Genomic DNA, 25,268 nt, shown 5'->3' on the forward strand with positions numbered 1-25,268 from the left:
ACAGGAAATAGAAAATAGCAGATGTCATGCAGGAAAGAGGATAAACACGACAAAAAAAAAAAAAAAAGAAAAAGAAAAGCTCACACCCAAATGCACAAAACCTATTTTTTAAACCAAAGCACATTTTGGATGCGTATGGAACCTCCATGGGCTCAGAAAAAAAGATACTAATATATTTATCTCATTGTTTGTTTACGTAAACTTTTACAGTTTCAGACCTCAGCAGATAAAAGGCCGGTCCCGGTGAACCCCAGCTTCCACCAGAGCCCCTTCTGAGTAGGCCCTGGGGGGGAGCGTGGGGACCCCTGAGCCCTCCTCCCAGCCCGGCCTCTCCCAGCCCAGCTGGTACCACAGAGCCTGGGCCCGTGCTGACCCGCCCCCCAGGCCTCCTGGCCAGACCCTGGCGGTCCTGCCAGCTGGCACAGCCGGGGTGGCTGTCACTTGTGGCCGCAGGACCTGAGCCCGGGCTTGGGTCCTTGGGATGGAGGTGCGCCCCCATCCCGCTGCTCTGCCTGCGACCCTCGGGTGGGTTGATGTGAGGGTCCCTCTCACGCCAAAAAGCCAGGACCTTTGCGCAGCCCTGTGGGCTCCAGCGGGTCCCCGCCCCCTGAGAACCCCCACCTCCACCCCGGCCGTGGGAGGGGCTCACTGGGCAAACACTGCACGGACGGTGCAAACGCCCTGAACAGTGTTGTTTTTGTATCAATATGTCTGTGCAGGGACGAATGTATTTATTTCTCAGACTCGGGGCGAGCGAGTGGCAGACCAGGCTCCGACACCGCCGGGGCTCTTCCAGGATTGCAGAAAAGGTAAAGAAGGAACGACGAACCTTTAAGCAAATACGAATCTCAGAGACTCGCAGCATAACCACACACCTCAGCCTGTGAAATGAACAATCTGTACCCAGATGGACTTTCAGAACCTCACACGGCCGTGGGCTACCCCGACTCCCACCCTTCAGAATGCACTGGACTGGCCGTGTGCAGGAATGCGATCCACCAGGGACCCCAGCCGCCCTGCCCGCGGCCGTCCGGAGTCAGGGTGAGGCCTGGGCAGCCGGGAGGGCAGGGTTCAGGGCAGAGGCGGCCGCATCCATCCCGTGCCCTTGGCTTGGTGGGGGGGGACGAAAGCAGAGGTGCCAGGCCTCAGAACAGACCAGGGATCCCAGCCCTGCCGGCCCCCTGCAGGGACCAAGACCCTCGCTCTTCCCCAGAGCCAAGTTGGGCATCACTGAACCTGTGAACCCGATGCCAGGAGCGGGTGGTGGAGCGGGGCCTGACCTCAGTCTGACATTCCAAATCAGGGGGTGGGTGTGCGCTGTGGGGACTGAGGCTGCCCGGGACCCCCTGCCTAGGACCACCCACCCCCCGCCGGGCTTGTCACCCCACTTTAATTTTCTACCGGGAACCCCTCCCCCTACCTCACCTTGCTATTTATTGCTGTAATTTATTGACCTCAAATATGCTGCATAACAGACCTCACACAGGGCCGGGAGGATCCCCAGGGCTCCCCGCCTCCACTTGGCGGGGCCCCGGGGGGCCAGGTGCTGAGGGGAACCTCTCTGGCCCCCACCCATCACTTGCTTCCCCCCTCCCCCGTTGGGGGACCTCAGGTTGGGCACTGGCCCATTCACAAATACCTCGAGGGGGAGGGGGCGGGATGGGGTTATAGCTGTTTTGTTTATCGGGAACTGGAAGAGGGATCATGTCCTGCTACGCGCCCTTCCCAGGAAGGGGGGACCACGATCGCACTCCTGTACTGGCCACCGCTATGGTCAGTCATCACACCGAGTTCACTTCCCTCAAGAGTTTGGGTAAATTCAGGTCAGAGCTGCAGGTATGCAATCCTCAAGTGTCGTAGTAAAGCAGTTCACCGATCTCTCCATTTAGAAGTGTGCAGTCTTAATGTACAGTGATGAGAAACTGTTATTTTATGATCTTTTCATTAAAAGGGTGATTGAAAAAAAAACAACAACCCAGTAATCAAGATAAATAACATTGTAATATAATAATGTAATATTAGAAAAAAAATCTTATTTGCAAACTATGGCCCTGGGGGCGGCCTGCTGTTTTTGTAAATAAAGTTTTATTGGCACCAGGGCCAGGATTAGGGTGTGGGGAGTGAGGCAGGGTCATGCCAAGGCAGAGTGGATCCTGTCTTTATCTAAAAGGTTGCTATTGTGTCCATCGTGGACTCAGGGCATGAATTAATTTTGTTTGTAGAATATTGATCTTGATGACTGAGTTCTGGGTGCCAGGTCAGTGCCTCACTTGCCTGACCCTGGGGTGGGGTTTGGGGGGCGGGCAGAAGGGCCAGGCTGGGGCAAGCAATGACATCCCTGGGGACTTCTCCACCCAGGACAGACAGGCAGGGTGGAGGGCAGCTGGTGCCCAGGGACCCCCCTGCCTGCCTCAAGATGACCCCTCCTTGGAGTGGTTGGGGGCCCTTTGTGGGGGAGGAGAGCAGATGCCAGCTGACATCTGCTCAGCACCCCAATGTGCCTACCAGCCCACTGAGCCCCAATGGACAGTCCTCCCTTGAGGCCTAGAAATGGGGACCGATTGCCTCAGCTCACCCTGAAAAGTGGCCCCTGTGTGTCAGCCCTGGCCGGCCACCCCACATCAGGGTCAAACCCTCTGCAGATGGTAAAGCTGTTCTTTTATTTGAGAAGTGTTTCTGGAGCCCTGCGGACGCTGGGGCCGGGCTCTCTGCATCCCTGGCATCGCCCTGAGCAAGGGCTCAGATCCTCCCGAATTTCTCACGACTTGGCATTTCTGAGAAAAATGCCTCCGTTTTTTGTGGCACGCAGGGTTACATTCCCAAAGATGTCCATCTCCAGAACCTGTGAATATGCCGTGCGGCACGGCAGGGGGAAGCGGCTGCTGATTAGATGAGGATGGGGAGGACCCTCGATTCCCCGGGGGGCCCAGCGTCATCTCAGGGTCCTTATAAGAGGGAGGCGGGAGGGTCAGAGGCAGAGAGAGACGGGAGAGGCTGCGCTGCTGGCTGTGAGGATGCAGGAGGGGCCGCGAGCCAGGGATGCGGCGCCTCTAGAAGCTGGAAAAGGCGGGAACCGCTGCTCCCCTGGAGCCTCCGGGAGGACCAGCTGCCAATCCATTTTAGACTTCTGAGCCCCAGAGCTGTCAAATAATAAATCTCAGTTGTTGTAAGCCACTAAGTTTTGTTACAGCAGCCATAGGAAGCTCAAACAGTTCCCTGCATAAAAGAGGACCATAATCCTCCAGTTTATAGATGAGCACACTGCACAGAGAGGGGCAGCGACTTCCCCCAGGCCACACAGCACTGAGGCCACAGACACCCCTCTGAGGGGCCCCGCCTTGGGTTTCTAGCCACCAACGGGGCGGGTCCCCCTTCAGCTGCCCTTGGCCAGGGGAAGCCCCAGGGGAAGAAGTCGCCAGCTCCAGAGGCGCAGCAGGGACAGAGTGGGTCTGCACCTCATTTCTCCTTTCCTCCCTGCCGCTGGCTCTGCCCCTGGACCGAGCTCAGGTCAAGAGTTCCCCTGGACAGCCCAGTGCCACTGGTCCCTCTCAGCACCCTGCTTCTCCCTAGCTGGGGACTTGACCCTCCCTTTGCCCACCTGTAAAATGGGGTCATAACAGGACCCAGCTCACGGGGGAGTGAATACAGGCAGCACATGGAACAGCGCTGGGAACAGCACGGGCACTCCTGAAGTGTGACCTCTAACCTTATCACACGGGTCATTCTCCACAAATGCCCTATGACTCAGGGTCAGCTTTGGTGCTGAAGCCAGGCATCTCCCTCAGGGACCCCCAGCAGCCCCTACTTTGTGCCCCCATGCTTCCCATGAGAATTTTAAAAAACCCTGAAGTTTGTTATTAAATTGGTTTCATTTTTATTGGATTCCAACCAAATACAGCAGGGTAGGGGTGGGGGGCAGGGGCTAGGGGTCTTGGTTGATGTTGGGACAGGGGGCGGGCAGAGGGGGCTGGGAGATCTCAATATGCTGACCTTCTGTAAGTCCTAACACTGCTGAGAACATACTCCCTCCTGTCTTGATGATGTTAAAGGCACTTGGATGTCGTTTTGACGGGCCCTCGGTGTTGTCGTGGCAACCAAGGTCAGGAGGATGCTAAGGGAACAAAACTAGTCCATTCTGTTCGACTCTGTGTAGGGCTGCTGGACACCCCATTCGGCCCTCCCTTACTTCCTGTCATGAATGGGGTTGGGTGGGGTCCCCACCCTGGCTGGCTGTGGTCAGCAGCCTGCCACACAGCCCTGTTGGCCCATGTGCACACTGTGGAAGCAGGATCAGGGCCTCCCGATGTTTCCAGGCCAGGGAGAATGGCCAGTGTCCCCTTCCACCTTCTGGCTGAATCCTTTGTGCAAAACTTCCAGGAGGGACAGCTTTCTCTCTGGCTTATCTCAGAAAGATCTTGAGGGATCCAGAATCCAAGTCAATCATCAAGCTCGTCCATGGGCCTGGCCTCTATGTATGTAGCAATAGGTTTGACTGTCAGACCCATTTTATAGACGTGGACACGAATGGTCCAGGTGGTCCTCGGTTGCCAACAAAGATTACACAGCTGCGAGGGCACAGAGCTGGCTTTGAACCTTCTTACAAGGTCCTTGAGAATACTGTCTAACCTCCCTTCTGGCCAGGGCCAGGCCACACAAAATTTCCTGTGCCCCTTCCCCCAAGTGATGCCCTAACTGGTCTGGCCGAGGTAGAGAGTCAGGGCAAGGACCAGGCTGGGCGAGGCAGGGTCATGTACGGTCCCTGTCTGGTATCTGAATACTTCTGCAAAACCTCAGCTCCTGCTTGCATACCCCCAGTGACTGGGAACTCACTATCTGTAGAGCAACAGGGCAGTGACCTTGGGGAAGCTCTTCTTTCACCTGAGCTACAGTCTTCCTGTGACCCTCTCTACTCTTTGGCCCAAGATCTGCCCCAACGTTGCAGAGACCAAGGTGCCTCTGTCACCTTCTCCCAACGACCCAGGTCCAGGCCTCCCTGTAGCTTGAACCTCTGTCCTGGCCTTTCTCCCCGTCGCTGCCCCTTCCATGCCCATAACAGGGACCCTGAGAACCGTCCACGCTCTGGTCTTCTTCCCGAGGTGAGCAATGGGCCATGGGACTGGGCAGGGGTGGTGCAGACTCGGGATTGAAGGTCACTCCAACTGGCCTGCTGGAGAGGGACACCTGGAAGCCATGCTCCTGGGCCAGGGGCCAGGACGGCTGTCCCTCCTGGGTGGTGAGGGCAAGGAAGCAGGTGGCAGCTGTGAGGGATGGTGGGAGGAACCAGGGAAATGGCTTCTCCTAGCAGGCAGCCCACCCTGCTTGGCCAACAGGTCCTGGCGGGCGGGAGTCTGGGTGCAGGGGTCTGGGACCATCCTGCGTGCTGGACCGCCTCAGGGTGAGCCTGACCTCCTCAGCGAGACAGTAGCACAGCGCCTGAGATCTGCCCCAAGATGGCCAGCTGAGCGGGAGTTGGGTGTGAGCTGAATGTCTGGGTGCAGGCTGGCCTCTCCCCAGGGCCCTGCGCGCCCTTGGTGAGCTCTGGAGCTGGGGGCGCCTGCTCAGTGTCAGCTGGGTGTGGGGTGCGTGTGTTCCACTCTGGAGCCATGCGTCTGGTTGTATGTTCCGGGTGTGAGTGTGTGCTCTGGTGTAGGGACGGGGGCGGGGTGTGTGTGTGTGTGTGTGCGTGCAGGTGTGAACAGTGAGGGCTTTCACATGGCCCTGCTGACCTCCGTGGGGTTCCAGGTGTAGACCATCTCCACCAGGTGTGAGCGCTTTACGCCCAGGACGCTGGGCCTCTGAGCAACCCCCCGCTCCCTGCCCAGCTCAGCGACCACACCAGGGGCAGGAAGACAGGGTGAAACCCTAAGAAAACGCTTGAGAATCTCCGCAAAAGATGCATCCTGATGAAAAAACAGTCCTGTGGTTGGGTCTCTACAAAAAAAGGGCAAGTTCTGCCAGGAGCTGGCTTGCGGCCGCCCCCTACGGGAAACGCATAGATGGTCGTCAGATGGGTCAGCCACGGGCTGGCGTGGACTTCGGCGGAGACGGAAACGCGGCCTCCGGCGCAGGCGCAGCGGCGGGGGCCGCGGGAGGTGGGCCGGGGCCTCTTAGATCATCTTCATGTTGAACTTGCGGGCGCCTCCCTGGCCGGTAGCCGTGGCGGGCCCGTCCACCTTGGGGAAAGAGTACTCCACCGAGAAGTTGTTCTTGTGCTGCCCGCGGCCGCGGCTCCACACGAAGAGAAGCAGGAAGCAGAAGAGGACGACGCCCAGGAAGGTGATGCAGCCCATGGCGGTAGACACCAGGATGGTGGTGAGGTCCAGAGGGAAGCGCGCGGCCGCCTGCGTGTCGTTGCGGCCCTCGCCCGGGGTCCGGTTGGCGGCCGGCTCGGGCTGCACGCTCAGCGTGGCGAAGTAGGTGTCGTTGCCGCCCGCGTTGCTGGCCACGCACGTGTAGGTGCCGCTGTCCCCTGGCCGCGCGTCCCGGATCTGCAGCGTGCCGCCCGGCAGCACGCGCGCCCGGCCGGCGCTGGCGGCGGTCACCGCGCGGTGGCGCGGCGTCACCCAGGCCACGGTGGGCGCCGGCTCGCCCTCGGCGCGGCACTGGAAGCGCACGTCGTCGCCCGCGGCCGCCGTGACATGCTGCAGCCGCCGCTCGCGGATCTTGGGCTTGCGGCACACGAAGTACTCGAAGAGCACCGAGTCCGGCAGGTTGCGCAGCGCGTCGCCGCGGACCTCGGCTGGGGTGGCGCAGGCCGGCAGGCGGCCGTCGAAGTTGAGGGTCTTGCGGCGCTGCACGATCCAGAGCAGGCGACAGTCGCAGGCCAGCGGGTTCCCGTCCACGCGCAGCGTCTCCAGCGTGTTGACCGAGTGGAAGGTGCTCTCCTCCAGCGTGGACAGCAGGTTGTTAGAGACGTTGAGTAGGCGGATCTGCCGCAGCCCCAGGAAGGCCTGCGGCTCCACCACGGCCAGCAGGGCCCCGGCCAGGTGCAGCTCACGCAGGCGCACCAGGTCGCGGAAGGACCCTCGCGGCACCGTGCTGATGGGGTTGTGCGAGAGATTGAGGCAGGTGAGGTGGGCCTGGTGGCGCAGGGCGGCGGCCGGCACGGCGGTGATGTTGGTGTGCGTGACAGACAGCGAGGTCAGGTTGAGCCCCCGCAGGCTGCCGGCGGCCACCTCCTCCAGCAGCGGCCAGTTGTCGATCTCCAGGTGCAGCAGGCCCGGGAGCCGCTGGAAGTTCTGATCCTCCAGGGCGGCGATGGCCAGGTGCCGCAGCCGCAGGGCGCCCAGGCCCCGCAGGTGGCCCAGCGACTCGCCCGACAGCGCCGTCAGGTTGCAGCGCTCCAGGGTCAGCTCCTCAAGCGCCAGCAGCCCCGCGAAGGCCCGACGCGAGATGAACACCAGGTCGTTGTCGCCCATCTCCAGCCGGCGGAGGCTGTGCAGGTCCTGGAAGGTGTAGTCCAGGAGGATGACCAGCTTGTTCTCGCTCAGGTCCAGCAGCGTGAGGTTGTCCAGGTGCGTGAAGACGCCGGGCGGGATGAGCTTCAGCAGGTTGCCGCGGAGGCGCAGCACTCGCAGACGCGGCAGGTTGGCGAAGGCGCCGGGCTCCACGTGCGCGATCACGTTCTCGCTCAGGTCCAGCTCCTCCAGCAGCGGCAGGGCGGCCAGGTCGCCCGGGTTCAGGCAGCGGATGCGGTTGCGGCTGAGCTCTAGCAGGCGCGTCTCGGCCGGGATGCCGTCGGGCACCGCGGTCAGCCGGCGCCGGGGACAGGCTACCGCGCGCATCTGCGCTGTACACTCGCAGCGGGCCGGGCAGCCCCCAGCGGGGGGCGGGGCCGCGGGCAGAAGCAGGAGCTGCAGGCTCAGGACACACAGCCAGCAGGTCATGGTGCGGAGCCTGGGCCTAGGGCCGCGCCACCATCCTCGTGGGCACCTGAGGGCAGGGGCAGCGTCAGCACCCGCATCCCGCCATCCCGCCACCCCGGCCCGGCCCATCCCATCCTAGTAGCGCGCTCAGGAAGCGATTACCCACCGTGGGACCTGGGATCCCCCTCTGGGGTGTCTACCCAAGGGCTGGGTAGGGAAGCAGTGTGGACAGATGATCAAGGTGATCAGGGTCCATGGAGGGGGTGACTTCAGACCAGGACAGGTGACATTTGAGCTGAGACCCTGTGCTGGGTTGAACTGTGTTCCCCCGAAAGAAACGTTCAAGTCCTAACCCTGGTACGTGGGAAGGGGGCCTCGTTTGGAAATAGGGTCTTTGCAGATGTGCTGAGTTGAGACGAGGTTATATTGGATTAGGGTGGCCGTGAATCCAATGACTGATGTCCTTATAATAAGAGGGAAGTTTGGACTCACACATAGATGCACACAGAGGGGGAAAGGCCGCGTGAAGATAGAGGCAGAGGTTGGAGGGATGCGTCTGCAAGCCAAGGATGGCGGGGGCCCCCAGAAGTTGGGAGAGGCAGGAAGGACCCTCCCTTGGAGACTTCAGAGGGAGCATGGCCTGAGACCCCTGGATTTCAGACTTCTGGCCTCCAGAACTGGGAGAGCATAGATTTCTGTTGTTTTCAGCCACTCAGTCTGTGGTACTTTGTTTTTGGCAACAGGAAGCTAATACAGACCCAAAGAATGACCAGGAAAGGGCCCATGGGTGTTGCAGAAAGAGGGTTCCAGGCTGGGGGAAGAGCCAGTGCAAAGGCCCTGAGGCAGAAGGAGTGGCTGGCGAGGCTAGGAGTACAATGAGTGGGGGTGGGGAGTGGGAGATGCACTGGAGGGGTCACGGAGGCTGGATGATGTGGCTGGGGAGGCCCGGAGGGACAGATGCCAACACGCCTGGGCCTTTGCACCTGCGCCTTCCGAGTTGCTCCATCTCTCCTGACAGCCAGCTGGCCCTCCATCCCCTGTCCCCACACTCTGCTGGGCTGCAGCCCAGATCCTGGGGCCAAGGTGGGTGGGGGTGGGGAGGGCATAGGCAGATGGCAGCCTGAGGGTGCTGCTCCGTTGGCCAGGCAGCTATTTTCAGCATCTTAGCAGCTGAAGCCCCCAGGCATCCCCTGACTCCCCCTGACACATCCTTGCTGCCTGTTTCCTCACTGTTCCCACAGGCCCAGCTCAGCAAGGACCCAGGCTGTAGATTCTCATCTGCTAAACAGCAGTGAGGCCAGCTCCGGCCTTCCTGGGCCCTTTTGGGAATTTTAGGTGAGCATTAACACACACAGAGCCCCGAGTAGCTTAATGCCAGAGGTGAACCATACGTCACTGGGGGGGGAGAATTTGTATTTTGCAGGTGTCATCAATTTAAGATGAGGTCACACTGGAGCAGGGTGGGCCCTGATCCAATGACTGGTGTCCTTATGAAAAGGGAAATTTGGATGCAGACACTCAGGGAAGATGGCCACGTGACAACAAAGGCAGAGACTGGAGTGATGCATCTATAAGCCAAGGGACACCAAAGATTGCCAATAACCACCAGAAGCTGGAAAAAGCAGGGAAGGATCCACGCCTAGAATCTCTGGAGGAAGCACAGCCCTGCTGACACCTTGATTTTGAATGTCTGGCCTCCAGAACAGAGGGAATAACTTTCTGTTGTTTTAAGCCACCATGTTTGTGGTATTTCATTATGGCAGCTACAAGACCTAAAGGAATATCCATGGATCCGTAAGAAAAACTCACACATGGGAGCAGAGTGAACAAGGAGGTTTGCTGCAGAGTCGTTTGGAACAGCAAAAACTGGGACTAACCTAGATATCCATCAATAGGGGATCAGGTAAATAAATTGTGGTCTGTGCCTGCTGTGGAACACAGGGAGACTTGTATGTACCAATGAAGAAGGACAGTGGAGATGTAGCTATATGGGGGGGGGGCGGAATAAACATCCCAAAACTAACCTAAGTGTCCATCAATAGGGGATTAGTTAAATAAACTGTGGTCTGTGCCTGCTGTGGAATCAAGGAGATCTGTATGTACACAGTAGAAAAAGAGAGCTGAGATCTAGTTATATGGAGGAAAAATGGAACTAACCTAAGCACCCATCAATAGGGGATCAAATAAGCCATAATCTATGGTTATTGTGGAATGCTGGGAGATTCAAATGTACCCACAAGGAAAGCTGGCTGAGGTGTAGTTCCACAGGAGGCCAGGGGGAATCAAGGTTGCCAAACAATCACAGACGGCACAATCCTATTCATGGCAAAATAAAATCAAACACCAAACTCAGTTCTTGATTTGGGTGGGCACATAAACACAAGCACAGGTGCCCCTGAAACGCCTGGGAATTCACACACCGTTCGGGACAGCACTGTGAGAGGCGGGAAGCGAGTTGCCGTAGTGGAGAGTGTGGTCACATCATGAGGAAACCGAGGCGCCCCTGGCCTCCAGGAGGTCACAGGTCTTAGCTCCCTGTCCCCGGCTGGGGAACCTAGCAGGGGGGCAGAGGGAGGGAGCGAGAGGCATCTGGTTGTGCCTTCCCACTGCAACTGTCCTTAATCCCGACCTGGGCATTGCAGGGAACATAATCCTTCCCCGAGGCAAACTCCTTTCCCAGGCTCTTTTTCTAGGTCATTCTCTCCCGTGTCGTTGCCCTGGACAGCATGTGGAGAGGCCGTGTCCCAGGAGGGGACATGACAGAACTGATGGTCCCCTGTTCAGCCATCTCTTTCTACGTTAAAGGGGCTCTGAGGTCACTCCCAGGTCGCCATCCCAGCCCAGGCCGCTCCCTGTGGTCAAGGGATAACTGTCCCCCAGCCGGGGATGGGGCACAGCTCCTCAGCAGTCTGCTTTGGAGGAGCAAGGCCCTCCCTGGTTCTGCCCCAAGAAGGAAATGGCTAGTATTGTTCAGCCCCCCAAACAGACTCCTTGTGGGGGCAGAGCTGCCTGCGTTGTTCCTTCTGCAGGAGAGAATTTCATGCACCCGGCCCCTCCTTGCCTTCCCCTCCTCCCTCTCTCCCCCTCGCTCTCTGCTTCAGCCCCACAGGCCTCCTCGCTGTTTCTCCAACATGCCCGCTATGGTCCTGCCCCAGGGCCTTTGCACGGGCTGTGCAAGACCCAGACCACTGTCCCTTCATGGCTCTCTCCCTGACTTTATTTGGGTCTCGCCCCCAGTGTCATTTCCCTGGTGACTCTCTGCACTAAACTACCCCTCCCCTCCCCCCAGGCTCTCTGAAATGCACCTTAAACCCCTGTTCAAAGCTGGTCTCTCTTCCTGGACTGGAAACATCATCTTCATCATTATCATCATCTTCATCAAAATGGCAAACTCTGCTATAGCCCCTGCTCTGGGCCAGCCCTGGGCTAAGGCTCCACCTAGATCGGCCCATTTAATTCCCACAACAACCTCACAGGGGTGGGTCCCCACTGTCACGCCCACTTTACAGATGGGAACACTGAGGCTCAAAGCAACATAAGTCACCCTCTCAGGTTCACACCGCACGTCAGAGGTGGCAGGGGACAGTCTCGGAGTGAGGTGGGGTGGTGCTACACCCTGTAACACTCGCTAATCTTTTTTTTTTTTTTTTTTTTTAACAGAGGCAGGAGAGGGTCCTGGCAGTTCATCCAGCTAGAATTCAAACTACGGCTCTGTTTTTGCTGGACCTGTTTTCATCATCACCTGCGGAGATCCTGTAACACTGGTCTCCTCTCATTCGTTGATTCCGTCCATCAGTCAGTCAACAAACATCTACTGTACCAGGCATTTTCCACGTGCTGAGGACACACAGTGCGTGAGACAAAGGGGTCAGCTTTCTTGGAACCCACGGATAATAAAAGAGGTAAGTAAATACACTCTCTCCCGCCTTAGGTGGCCATAAGTAGAGAGAAGTAAATCCAGGAAAAGGGCGAAGGGGGTGTTGAGGGGATTGCAGTGATCTAATTTGCCAAGAAAGGGACATTCATACAAAGACTTAGGGAGGGAGAAAGGGAGCCTAGCGGGGGGGTGGGGGTGGGGCAGCAGGACTGGGCCGTTCAGCCAAGGAGGCCTGGGACGGGCGCTGCAGAGAGAGGAAGGTGGACTTTTTACAAACTTAAAATTTTTTTTTTAAGTTGGAAAGAATTTTTAAAAAAATAGTTGTCGCAGAACAGTATCAGGAAGGAAGTACTTAAGTGACGAGAGGTCAGCACGGCCAGGGCACAGCCACTGTGATACAGTAGCAGAAAGGCCGGCAGAGACCTCGGTTCTGACGTGCTGTGTAACCTCCAATGAAAAATGCACCCTCTCTGAACCTCGCCTGTCAAAGGGGGCAAGTCCCGGGGCGCCCTCGGAGCACTCGCGCTGTAACTGCTACCAGGATGAGAGGATAGCTGGTCCTTGGCGCCCAGCGGGGCCTGCTCCAGCTGTGACCCAGTTTGTGAGCTATAACCTCTCCCCCCAGCATGGGCCTGTCATCTCTGTGCGGGGTGGGTGGATTCGCAGCTGGGCTGGAGCTTGTGATGCCTCCCCCTCCACCCCAGGGTTCTGGCCCCTCCACTGTGGGAAGGTCTGGTCTGGGCGAGGGAGCGGCGGGGACTTGACTCTGTCTCTAGCAACCCTGTTCATTCACTTACCCCGACGTTGGCTGGACTGGGAAGCGGGAGAGCTCTCGGGAGGGTGGTCTCGGTGGAGGGCTGGGCGCCCTGAGCAAGTGAGTCACCCTCTCTGGGCCTGTTTCCTCGCCTGGAGGCCTGGGCCTTGAGGTGGGGTTAGAAGGCCAGGATCCCAGGTCCCGATTAGGGTGAGGGTCTGGATTCCAGTCCTGCTTTTGCTGCTAAGTTTTTAGGGCATCGGGTCCATTTCCTGAAAGGTGGTGAGAAGGCCAGCCAGCTGTGAATGCTGGTGGGAAGGGCAGGCGGGGGCTGGGAGGGACAGGGCTGGCAAAGGCCACTCAGTGGGGCCGTGCTGGATGGCAAAATAAAGCCGTGTGGACAGGTCCATGTTGATTCTGCACCTTCTCTGCCCCTTCCCTCCTCCTTGAGGCAGGGGCCTTGGGGGAGGTGACACCCACAGGGCGGTCAAGGTCACCACCTGCCCTCCAGACACTCCTTTTCCCCCCAGGGACCTGCCACCCTATCCACCCAGGACTAAATACCATCTGTTCACTGATGACTCCTGACCCTGTGTCTCTCCTGAGCTCCAGCCCTGGGGACCAGCCACATCCCTGACATCGCCCGGAGGCCCCACACTGTCCCGATGTCACCCGTCCCCTGGCAGCTCTTCATTCACACCCCCGGCCAATCCATCACCAGGTGCTGTCAGCTCCACCTCCAAATATATCCCAGATCCACCTTGCTCTGCATCTCTGCCACCGCCAGGCCACCACCAACCCACTCCAAACCCCCCTCCTGTCAGCATGGGCTCCAGCTCACCCACCGCCGTTCAACAGACACCCTGCCTTCTTCAGGACTCAGTGTCCCCACCTTCACAATGCACTGGGGTTGTGTGAGGTCCCTCAGCATCGCTGACTTCCGGGGCTGGATCAGTCTCTGTGGGAGGCCGTCCTGGGCACTGCGGGGTGTGTAGCAGCATCCCTGACCCCCACCCCATCGACGCCAGGAGCCCCCAAGTCGTGACAACCACAGACGTTCCCAGACATCGCCCACGTCCCCTGGGGGGCGGGATCGCCCGGGTGAGACCCGCTGTCGTAGAGGATGCTGGGCACAGAGCAGGCATCCAGTGGCTGCCCCAGGAGGAGACAGGCTGATTATCAGCCTGTGTTATAGATGGGGAAGCAGAAGCCCAGAGAGGGGAAGTGACTTGCCCAGGGCCACACAGCAGGTGAGAAGCAGATGTAAGACTTGGATCCAGGACTCCACACCCTGTCCTCCCACGGTTCTTCCAGGGTCGGGGCGGTGGGAGCCCATCCTCGTGGGACCCTGACTTCCTTCAGCTCTGCAGACCCAGGAGCCTGCCCTGTGCCAGCCGGGCAGAACTGTGAGGCCCCGGGGCTGCCCTTGGCAGAGCGAGGCTCCCTCCCCCCACGCCATGGTCAGCGAGCACGCGGCTCGTGGCCAAGGGTGGAGGAGGCCCTGGGGGCCAGCCTGGCCCTTCCTGGGCTGCGGGTGCACCCGTGTTGGGGCTGAGTCCCCATGTGACTGTTGGTGTGGGAAAAACTCCTCGCCACGTGGATTGAGCGCCGCTCACGCTGAGCGTGGTGCAGACCAGACCCCCCGAATACCCAGGGCCACCCCCCCTCATTTTCCACACGGGGGAGCCAGAGCCTCGGGGCTGGTGGCCGAGAACCTTCCCATCTCTTCTCCCCAGCGAGGGGCAAATCCCACCGGGGCAGGGCTGCCCTGGCCACACTCCAGGACTCCCTCTCTCCCTCTGAACCCCAGTGGGCCAAGCGTGGGTGCTGGGGGCTCAGCAGCACCGGGGCCTTCCTCGGGGCGTTTTTTTCCCATTTCAAGTGTCCAGTGTTTTTTTTAGTACTTTCACATATATGTGCAGCCATCAACTCTAATTCCAGAACATTCCATCACCCGCAGAAGAAGCCCTGTCCCCATGAGCACTCACCCCCTACCCCCTGCCCCAGCCCCTGACAACCTACTCTCTGTCTCTGTGGATCTGCCTGTTCTGGACGTTTCCCATCAGTGGAATCACACACTGTGTGGCCTTCTGTGTCTGGCTTCTCTCACTGAGCATCGTGTCGGGTGGGCAAACAGGCAAGACATGCAAACACATCCATGAAGTAGATCGTTTGGGAAAAGTGGAGGTCTGTTATCTGGTCTGATGCTTTGTCCAGCATGGCCGGAAGGGCCTGTCTGAGCTGAGTCCTGAGCGGCGGGCAGGAGTGAGCAGGCAAAAGGCCGGGAAATGGTGTTCGGGTGGAGGGATCCGCCGGGGCAAAGGCCCTGGGGTGGGAATAGGCTGGTGCTCGGAGGACAGAAAGGGGGGTTGAGGCTGGAGGCTCAGGGTGCGTCTGAGTTTGGGTCTCGGGGGTCGGGGTTGGCAAGGGTGGAACCACGCAGGGCTCTGAACCCACAGTGAGGTGTTGGGACTTGATTCTGAGAGTGCGGGGGAGTCATGGGGGGATTTTGGGCAGGAGCAGGACGTATCTGAGCTGGAGTCTGAAGATGCGTCTGGCTGTGTGTGTTCTGGCCCTGTCACCCCGCATCATCTGAGGCTGGAAACTTGTGTCTCCTGCCTGGACAGCACTGTCCCAAGGGCGGGGACCACGTTAGTCCTCTTTCTACCCCCCACCACCAACATGCACAGAGCTGGGTGCTCCGAGGGCCCAAGAATATCCAACGAATGAAGCAGAGAATCAGCGAAATCCCACACCAGGACGAGCTCTTCCGGGTCTCCATCAGAGCCCGCCCCCGACCGCCTTGGAAGAGACTTTTAAGGCCCTGAGCCTCAGCTTCCTCTTCTGCAAAAGCGACTCATGTGACTGACAGCCGCCTCCCGGGGCTGACGGAGTGGCAGGTGAGAAGTCAGAGAGAAGATACTTCATAACCTGGGCGCCTTCAGGAAAGTCTCCACTGGGTGCCGGCTGGGGTCGGGCGCCCCTAGGCCTTGTTCTGCCCTCGGCCAAGTCCTCACCTCATCCGTTCATTCATTTATTCATTCATTCAACAAGCACTGAATGGGCACCTTCTGTGTGCCAGGCGCTGCTCTTTGAGGGAAACAGCTTTGAACAATACAGACGGAATCCCTGCCACTCATCCACGGGTGATAAACAGAAGGAGTAAAACAGAGGCCACGTGTGGACAGGACTACGGAGAGGAAGAACGGGGGAGGTGGGGGTCTGTGGTCGGCAGAACAACGCCCCCATCCAAAGATGCCCGCGCAAGACCTGATCCCTGGAACCTGCGAGTGTTACTTTATGTGGCAAAGGGGGATGAAATTAAGGATGCTGAACAGTTCACCCTGAGACGGGGATGACCCTGGATTCCCCGGGGGGCCCAGCGTCATCCCAGGGTCCTTATAAGAGGGAAACGGGAGGGTCAGACGCAGAGAGAGACGGGAGAGGCTGCGCTGCTGGCTGTGAGGATGCAGGAGGGGCTGCGAGCCAGGGATGCGGCGTCTCTAGAAGCTGGAAAAGGCGGGAACCGATGCTCCCCTGGAGCCTCTGGAAGGACCAGCCCTGCCCTTGCCTGGATTTAGCCCCGTGAGACCCCAGTCGGACTCCTGACCCCCAGGACTGTCAGAGAATCAATGTGTGTGGTTTCAGCACTAGGTTTGTGGTGATTTGCGGCAGCAACCTCAAGAGACTCACGCAGGGTCTTTGCAGATTTGAAGAGGAGGTGGGTGGAGGCCTCCCCAGAGCTGTGCGCCTGCTCTTCTGGGTGGAAGGTGGAGGGGGCCGAGCTCCCCGCAGGGTCTGCCATCAGCCTCAGCTGCAGGGCAGGGACCTACCCCGGGGGAGGAGCCCGAAATCTGTCCGTCCAGGCAGGACCTGGGAAATGGAGACCCCTCCTCCCCTTCGCCCCAAGCTGTCCTTTACCCAAATTTACCAGGAAGTTCTTAAGCCGAGGGGGTGGGGTTGCCGGGGCCCCTCCCCTGGAGCAGAGACAGTCCAGCCCCAGGGGTCCCGGCCAGGTAGCTAGCTCCCTCCTTCCCTCCTGGCCAGGGCCCCTCCCCCTCCCATCCCTTCTATCTTGAGCCAGCTTTTGCCCCCGACTGGCCACAGGGGACTCATCCTCCGGACCCCTCTCAGGCTGGGGTATGCTGAACACTCCCTTGAGCAAGGCTGAGCCAGGCCCCGCCTGCAGGCAGCAGCTGAACCCACCAGGAGGGCGGGGGCGGGGTGGGGGAATAGATGGTTGCAGCCAGCCCCTCTGTCCCCGGGGCCACAACTGGGGCCAGAGGGAGCAAGGGCAGTGCGGCTGGCAGGTCCTCGAAGCGTTCCCTATTCAAGCGGCTAGACCGACTTGGGAGGTGGGGCCCAGCCACAAGCAGCGCCCGGCCCCCTGAGGCCTGCTTCTGGGGACACACTGCCGACCCCTCAGGATTGGTGCATCCTTCGTCCTAGATCCGGGCCCTCCTGGGACTTTGATCCATGACAATTCATTAAGCCCTAATTAGCCTCCAGCTGCCGTTAGTCCCTGTTAACCCTTCGGGGGGCTGGGGGCCTCCTGACCCACTTTCCTTGCCAGCCTGTGCAGGGGGGCTGTGGACCGCCCTCTGCAGGTGAGGCCTCTAGATCTGGAACCACGTTTTGAATGCCCACTGTATAGCACAGCCGCTCAGCCACTAGCCCAGCCGAGCCCCGAGGTGGGGGAATAACGAAACCCACTTGAAGAAAAGGAGACTGAGGGTCAGAGTGGTCCCCAGCTCGCCTGGCAGCACTCAGCTTGAAAGTCAACATTTGAACCCGGGTCTGATGCCAGCTCCCTTCCACTGAATCCCAGAGTCCTACTGGAGCGTGGATTGACGGCCCTCTTAAGAGGCCCAGGATTGATATGGGGTGGTGGGCGGCTCGCCCGAGCCCACCCAGGACAAGCTTTGCTTGGAGAGTTCTCCAAGGGGCTCTCTACCTGGTGACTAGGTGGTGACTCAGGGGAGCCCAAGAATGACAGCATTGTGGGAAGAGAAATCAAGTTGATGCCTAAGATCTGCTTTGTAATTCCCACTCAGCAAGGCACCTTCGGATCCCAGGCATCATGCGGGGGTGGCTAGGAGCAGCCCCCTCCATTCTACAGATGAGCACACTGAGGCCGAGCAGGTGCAAGGCAGAGCTGCTGGGGTACCAGAGAGGATGATCATGGCTGCCCCACAGTCCCAGAGCATCTATCTCATGGCAGCCCCATGCCGGGGGTCCAATGCACCTCCATTTATTACATCCTGTGTTGATGTCCATCTCAAAACTGGAGCTCAGAGAGGGGCTGTCCTTTGCCGGAAGTCACCAGCTGGGACGGGGAACAGAGAAGCAGGCCGAGGACAGCTGGCTTTAGCCCTACTGAGCCCTCGTCCCAAGGTTGGGCGGCCCCTTCCCATCTCCCCACGCTATCCAGGTAGAGCGGAGGAGCTGCATCTGCGGGGGAAGCCTATGGGGTGGGCCCATGGGGTCTTCCAGCTCAGATCCTGTCTCAGATGGCTGCCACTCCAGCTCAGTGGGGAATGGAGCAAGGCAGTATGCCCGCAGCCCAACGGCCCCAGACCTCTCCCCGCTTGCCTGCACCTGGTTTCCACCAGTCTCATCCACAGAGACCCTGTGTCCTCCACCTCCGGGCACTCACACGCCATAGCCTTCCCAGCCTCCACACCTCCTCCAGGGAGCCCTCCTGGGTTGCTCCAGGTTTCAGAGCCCTGCTATCCCTGAAAGTTCCCCCATCAAGCCCCAGATGGTCCCTCTGCTGCTACCATACTGCAGCAGACACCCCCTCCCCATGCCCCCACCAGCAACCATCTCTGTACAAACATGGCACTGCTTGTTAAAAATGCAGGTTCTGGGGCACAAACCCCAGAAGTTCTGATTCCTCAGAACTGGGGGGCCGGGGTGCCTGTGTTGTCAGTGCCTGGGGCACATGTTGAAAAAACCAGTCACAAGGCGGTCTCAAAAATAAGGACCGGGTCCTTTCCTGCACCTGCACCCAGATCAAGCAAGGCACAAGGTGCTGTCCCCCACCCTCACAACTTGTTGAATGGGGCTCAGTGGCCTCCCAGGCCTGGCCCCAGAGGCCCTGGGGGGCACCCATGCCCAACCTCACGGGATGGAGAGAAGTTCCCCCGACCCCATCCTTGCTGCTGCTTGGACACAGGCCCTCAGTGCAGGGGGCTTGGCCCTGTGCTCCCAAATCCCTCCCACCTGGCTGAGCTGTCCCCAGCCCCAGGGATGCAGCAGGTCCTGGTGTGGACCCCAAACGCTTCCTTCTCCTTCCTGGCAGCTCGGCACCCCCTAGGCTGGACCAGACCCCGCTGGAGGGGAGGGCAGGAAGGCTTGGGGCTGACGCTACCATCCCGACCGTCGTCCACCCCCAGACCCAGCCAGTCCCCCTTCCTTCCCCTCATGGAAGGGGGCGCATCCCCCCAGGCGTACCCACTGCCCCAGAGAGAAGCCCACCTGCCTCCCTGCTCCTCGGCGCCCCAGGGGAGGAACAGGGGGACCCCAGCATGGGGAGTGGCCCCCCAAAGTTTCCAGGTGGAGCGCTGGGGGCCTGGCGAGGAGCAATGAGCCCGGGAGGGGCGCTCAGTGAGAGTGGTCCCCGGGCGAGGGGGGCGGCTTGGGGGGGGGGCGCTGCGGAGCGCAGGCGCAGCGGGGTCTCGGGGTCCGGCGCGGCCACTCACCTGGGCGGCTCCGGCGCGGACAGGGCGCGGGCTGCGGCGCGGAGGCCGTCCGGAGCCGACAAGAGCAGCCGCCACCTCCCGGGTCCACCGTGCGCGCCGCCGCCGGCGCGTGCCCGCCGCCGCCCTCCACGGCGCGCGGAGCGGGGGCGCGTGGGGCTGCGCTCGGCCGTGCGCGCGGCCCGCCGGCTGGGCTGCGCGGTGACCCGACCGCAGGCAGTTGTGCGGGACTGCGGGGCGCGAGGACACGTGCGCGCAGGTGCCGGGACTTGCGCCAGGGCGGCGGGCGGGGGAAGGGCAGGGCGTCCAGGACCCGGGAGCGCCTGCCGCTCGGTGCGCACCCGATGCGGTGGCGCGAGTGAGGGCCACCCTGTGGCCATGGCTTTGGTGGGTCTGCAGAGGCTGAGGTGCAGGAAACGCAGGGCTCCCCATCTGTGACCCTCTGGGATCTGGCCCCTCCTCGCTGACCCCACTCCAGGCCTCCGCCACCTGGCACCTGGATACCTGCCCCAGCCTCTTCCGATCCAGCCAGCGCTCCAGGCCCATTCCTCACGTGGGCCCCAGAGGATGCTTAACCACTGGCCTCTAGAACCAGCTACGGCTCCCTGTTGCCCTCAGATTCATGTCTAAACTCGGTGTATGTTTCTGGATCTTCCCTACCCATGCCTTCCTCCCGCCGGCCGCCTCACTCCTTCCCAGTGAGGCCCCCTTGCCCCTTTTCAAACATGCCAGGCTCCTGCCGGTCTCAGGGCCTTGGCCTTCGCTGTTCCCTCTGCCTGGAATGCCTTTCCCTGCATCCTTTGTTGGCCAGTTTGTAATCGCTTATTTATGCTGCAGCTCAATGCTGTGCTCAATGGATGTTTGTGGAAAGAATGACCCTTTTACTTTTACTGTGGTGGTTTGGGGAGCCGTGGGCACCCCCAAGCTTGGGAACCTCAAGTTAGGAGGGAGGTCTGCCTCATCTGATGAAAGGCGTCTTGTTGGAGCAGATGTCCTACAATCACTAAAAGTTGGGGTGAAGTGTCCCTACCCTGACTCCCAGGTTGGGATGTTGTGCAAGCCAGGGCAGAAATGGAATCAGGAGTGGAGTGTTCTGACCCCCCAGGACAGAGCCTGCCCAGCATCGGCCCTGTTTAGGGAGCTCACGCTGTGGAGTCCAGTGTGAGAGGCAGGACATTACTGCAGTGTGGGAGGCGCAGGGGCAGAGGATGGGGTGGGGGCACCCTCCCCCCCCACCATCATGCTAATACACGATTAATTAGCGAGATTACTGAGTACTTACTATATGCTGGGCTCCGTTCTAAACACGGGCCCTCTTGTGCTTGCTGCAGGGTCATGGTTACAGGCGGACACTTATTATTCCCATTTCACAGAGCAGCAAGTCGAGGCTCAGAGATACCATTTGTCCCAAGTGAGGGGCTCAAGGTGGGCCTGGCTGCCCAGGGGGCTAGGCGTGTAACCTCGCATGATTCCACCCCCACCAGCCTTCCCTGCCCACTGTGCCTTCCCAGCTGCTTCCATGGTGGCCTGGCGTCCGCTCAGCCACCTGTGATTCAAGCAGGCTCCGTTCCCAGACTGTCGTGTTGGCCAGAGGCCTGGAAACCGCATCCCAGGAGGCCGCAGGCCAGGTCCCCATGGGACAAGGGGGCAGATCCCTTTCCTGGCCAGCAGAGGTCCAGGAGGAGGACGTGGGCTCCCCTCCCTCGTGGTTCCCTACCCCCACGAACAGCCCAGCGCCCGCATACAGGAGTCACTGCTGCAGAGGCTGTGTGACCTCAGGGCAGTCGCTTCCCAGCTCTGAGCTTCTGTCTCCCTCTGTAAAATGAGGCTCTGATACCTGCCACCCAGGGCTCTAGGAAAGCAAGCACTTTCCTACTGTGTGCCAGTAGGTCTGTGTACCAGGTCAAGCGCTGGGCCGGAGGGAGGAGACGTGGCAGTGGGGGAAGGCTCGCCATGGGCCTGGGGGAGCAGACTTGTGAGATTATCACAAAAGGGGGTGGCGGAAAACTCAGCAGATGATACCTGGTACCCAGCCTAGGCTGGGGGTCAGGGATGCTTTTCCAAGGAGGGGGTGCTTGAGATGAGTCCTGCAGGGAGAAGGGAGTAACCAATGCGGTGGTCAGGGTTCGAACCTACTTCCTGCCTGTGGAACTGTGGGAGACTCCCCTGCAGCCTCAGTTTCCACATCTGTAAAATGGGGACCCAAACAGTACCCGTCTTCTAGGGCTGCAGAGACCCCACTCAATGATGGAGGGGGACATCATTGTCCTCAGTGTCCACAGGGGGACACCAGGGCGCTCAGTGGCTCTGCCCAGCTTGCATTCATTGCTCCGGAAGGAAGCCTGGCTGAAGAGCAGGATGAGGTCTCGGACACTGCCCGCCTCAGGACCTTTGCACAGCTGTCCCGTCTGCCTGCAGCGCCTTCCCCCAGCCATCAGCCCGGCTCACCCCTTCCTGACTCATGTCTCCACCTTTTGCCTCCTTCTGTCCCCTCTCTGCCTCCTCGGCACTCTCTCCAGTTAAGACACTGTGTAATTTACTGATTTATCCTGTTTATCGTGGGCCCTGCCTTCTTCTCGGCCGCAGCTCCAGCAGACACAGAGTAGGCGTCCAGTAAGTACTGGCTGACAACCAATAGTTCAGTGACGTTGAGGGCTGTAGGTTTTGCCCCCGGAGGTGGAGGTTCTGGGGGTCTGAGTAGGGAAGCATCTACCGCTGCCTGAAACCACTGTCTTGTCTTCTCTCTGTCCATGGTCAGCATCAACCTACTCTCTGTGCCAAGAGGGAGCCTGGGAGCACATAGTAGGTCCTCAGCAACCGGCTAGAATGTGCACATCGTCATTGCTGTTCCGTTGCATTTAGCAAGGGGAGGGAGGTGGGCTCAGTGGCTGGGTGGCCTCTCCCGGCCCAGCATCCCCAGTGGGATGCTGCCGTGGGGGCCGAGGGGGGGCATGGGAAGGGGATGCGGCCGGGGGTTCCAGCCTCCCAGGTGGTGGGGCGGCAGTACCTGGTCGCCAAGGTTACGACCACCTGCGATGGGGATGTTGCCGTGGAGACAGGCCCCCTGGGAGGAGAGGGTGGCTCCAGATGGGGGAGCTGTGGCAGGGGCAGGGGGCCTGGAGGTGGCTGCCAGCCCAGGGGGCTTCCCTAGCCCCCGTGTGTCCCTCTGGGTGGGAGTGTCGCGGGGCCATGGCTCTCCCCATCCTGCGTCCTCATGCCTGGGAAAGCCAGCAGGAACCCTTAGGTGGCAGTAATTATTTCTAAAATTAAAAGCTCTTCTCTCCTTCGTTCTCTGGCGAGATGTGCAGGACTGGCGGTCGGGGCCAGGGGAGGGAGGGGTCACATGGCCTGGGAGCCTCAGGTATGGCTTTGGACAAGTGGCTTTCCCTCTGTAACGGGAGCAGAGTCCTGGATTTCTGGCAGGCCAGAGAGCAGAGGGATTGAGGCCTTGGGCTCCAGGCCCCTGGGGCTGTGCTGGGTCCCCTCAGGGTGACCTTGACTAATGACCTAACCTCTCTGAACCCCAGGAACCTCATCTGTAATGTGGGAATCATAGCAACCAGTCCCTCGAGGTTGTTGGGAGGATGACACAGGCCTGTACGATTCACAAGTCTGTCTGCCCGATCCTCGGTAAACAGCCTTGAGTGGTTGGTTAGCTGATGTTATTTACTGAGTCAGCATTTTCCCAGGCTGTGCATGGGGACGCGGGTCCCCAAATGCGGCTCCCGCCACAGAAAGGGGCCCAAAGCCAGACTGCAAGGCAAACATCACAGGACAAGCTCTGAGGGCCCCAGAGGGTGGGAGAGGCCTGCCGGCAGAGGGCCCGGTGTGGGCAAAGCCCGCAGGGCTGCCCAGACGTGGCATTGGGCCTCTGCAGCCATTCTGTGTGGTCAAGTGGGGGCCTCGAACTGACATTAGCCTCTTGTGCAAGGCAGGCCCTAGTTGGCAACTCCCAGGGTCCCAAGTAAGTGTAGGTCCCTGGTACGATTGTGAGAAACAGCACCCTCGGGGCCTCCCTACGTGCACCCCATGGAGCTTACCAAAACCCCCCTCTTTTTTGGTTGAATTGACAAATTAACCAATCTGGCCTCAGCCTGGGGACCCCAGAGTGCTCCACCCTTGGGGCAGGTACCATTTTGATCCAGCTGAGGGGTGCTGGGGCCTGAATCGCAGCAAGTATTTTCAGCAGGTAATTGTAATTCAGCAAGTAAATCTTGCAGCAGCAAGCAGCTTCAGATTTTGCAAATAGGGCCCATCTTAGTTCTTCCTTTCCAACACTTACCACTGATTTTGTTTTCCTGTCCTATCTCACTGTTGAGGCTCTCAAGTACAATGTCCAAGGTGACCGTGGGTGTCCTTGCCTTGCTCCTGGTCTTACGGGGAAAGCATTCGTTTTTTCACCATTCACGGTGATCTTAGCTGTCAGTTTTTTCACAGATGGCCTTTATCAGGTTGAGGAAATTCTCTTCTATTTCTAGTTGCCACGATTTTAACCTGAATGGGTGTTGAATTTTGTCAGATGCCTCTTCTGCAGCTATGACATGGTCATGGTTTTTTTTCTCCTTTATTCTGTCAATGTGGTGAATCACAAAGATGGATTTTCCAGTGTTAAACCAACCTTGCATTCCTGGCCATGACCACTTGGTGGTCACGATGTGCAATCCTTTGGATCCAATCTGGTGATGTTTTGTGAGGGGTCCTTGCGTCTGTATTCGTGAGGGATATTGGTCTGTGGTTTTCTTTTTCTGCAATGTTTTTGACAGGTTTTGCTTACACTGCCCTCACATAACAGGTGGGGAATATTCCTTCCTCCTCTGGTGTCCGAGGTTGGATTGGTGTTATTTGTCCCTTAAAAGCTTCGGGATAAGTTCTGAAGTAGAGTTGTCATTACTTGCTGACGGATGGGATGCATGGGGGGGGTGGGTCAAGGGTGACCCCAAGGTTTGGGGCCTGGGCAAGCGGGGGACTTGTGGGGATGGATCCTGGGATGAGGAAAGCTGGGGAGGCGGCAGGCGGAAGGGGGAGCATCAGCTTGGGGCGCATTAATTTGGGGTTCCTCTAAGACACGCAGTGGGTGTGGATCTGGTGCTTTGGGGGAGACGGGGTGGGGGGGCGCAGAGGTGGGGAAAGGGAACTCAGGAATTAGCGACAGGGTGGGGCCCAAAGGCATATCCGCCTGGATCCCAGGCTCCTGGTCAGCCCCCCTCAGCCAGGAATGTTGTTTTCTCTCTGGGCTCTTCATGCCTGGGTGAGTCCTGACCCCTGCAGGCTCCAGTCAGCATGGCTTGGGGACGGGACAGGGTGGGTCAAGGAGCTGACCTGGGCCCTGAACACAGGCAGAAAGCATGAAAAGACATAAGCTTTTCAGCAGAGGACATTTATTGCGCATCAGAGCCAAGAAGTTCCCGGTCTGATGGAGTGGATGGGGCGGGGTGGGGCGGGGGTGGGAGGCACTATTCCTGCGGACAGAGAGGGCTGCGGGCGGGCTTGGAGCTGGGGAGGAAGCGAGAAGCAGGAGGGCCAGACCCCCGGGGCGTCGCAATCCAACAGCCCCAGGGATCCAAGACCCCCTCCCCCTCCCCCCCACCCCATTTGCAAAGTCAACAAAAGCTTCTTCCTTTTACATCCACATCCGCGTCTGAGTCCAGACGGAACTGGATTCCTCTCCTGCCTCACTGGCCAGCCATGGGGGGCTGCAGGGCTCTGTGGCATCACTGGTGCTCCAGGGTGGAGATGAGGGCTCCCCAGGTCTGTGGGTGGTAGGACCGGACCTGGTCGTGAGAACGGGGGAAGCTGTTCCCTCCCAGCTCCTGGGGCCAGGTGGGCAGGTGGTTCCTTCCCCTGTGTGCTTCCCACCCACCTAGCTTTGGGTCTCAGTCTCTCACCCACGAGACAGCCTTCAGAGCACAGGAGGGATGTGGGGGGCAGCGCACCCCCGGGGTTAGGATCCCGGCTGTGTGACCCAGTACATGTTACTCAGCCTCTCTGGGCCTTAGCTGCCTCATCTGTGAATGGGGATAAGGAAAGGGTTTGGGGTGGGGGGCTGAGTGAACCAGAAGGCGTACGTCAGC

At 59.5% G+C, this 25,268-nt stretch overlaps 2 protein-coding genes across 3 annotated transcripts in view; one reads left to right on the forward strand and one right to left on the reverse strand.

Annotated features, from left to right (window-relative positions):
* The window catches only part of SPPL2B (signal peptide peptidase like 2B), a 154,526-nt gene that overhangs the window by 104,702 nt on the left and 24,556 nt on the right, over positions 1-25,268 (forward strand). The window lies entirely within an intron of this gene.
* LINGO3 (leucine rich repeat and Ig domain containing 3) lies at positions 1,983-19,274 on the reverse strand. The gene is made up of 2 exons (XM_057539834.1): positions 19,201-19,274; positions 1,983-7,932 (listed from the first exon to the last, which is right to left on the reverse strand). The coding sequence occupies exon 2, from the start codon at positions 7,884-7,886 to the stop codon at positions 6,108-6,110; it is 1,779 nt and encodes a 592-aa protein (XP_057395817.1). The 5' UTR covers positions 7,887-7,932; positions 19,201-19,274; the 3' UTR covers positions 1,983-6,107.

This window comes from Balaenoptera acutorostrata, chromosome 2 (genome assembly GCF_949987535.1).
Source record: "Balaenoptera acutorostrata chromosome 2, mBalAcu1.1, whole genome shotgun sequence".
Lineage (NCBI taxonomy): Eukaryota > Metazoa > Chordata > Mammalia > Artiodactyla > Balaenopteridae > Balaenoptera > Balaenoptera acutorostrata.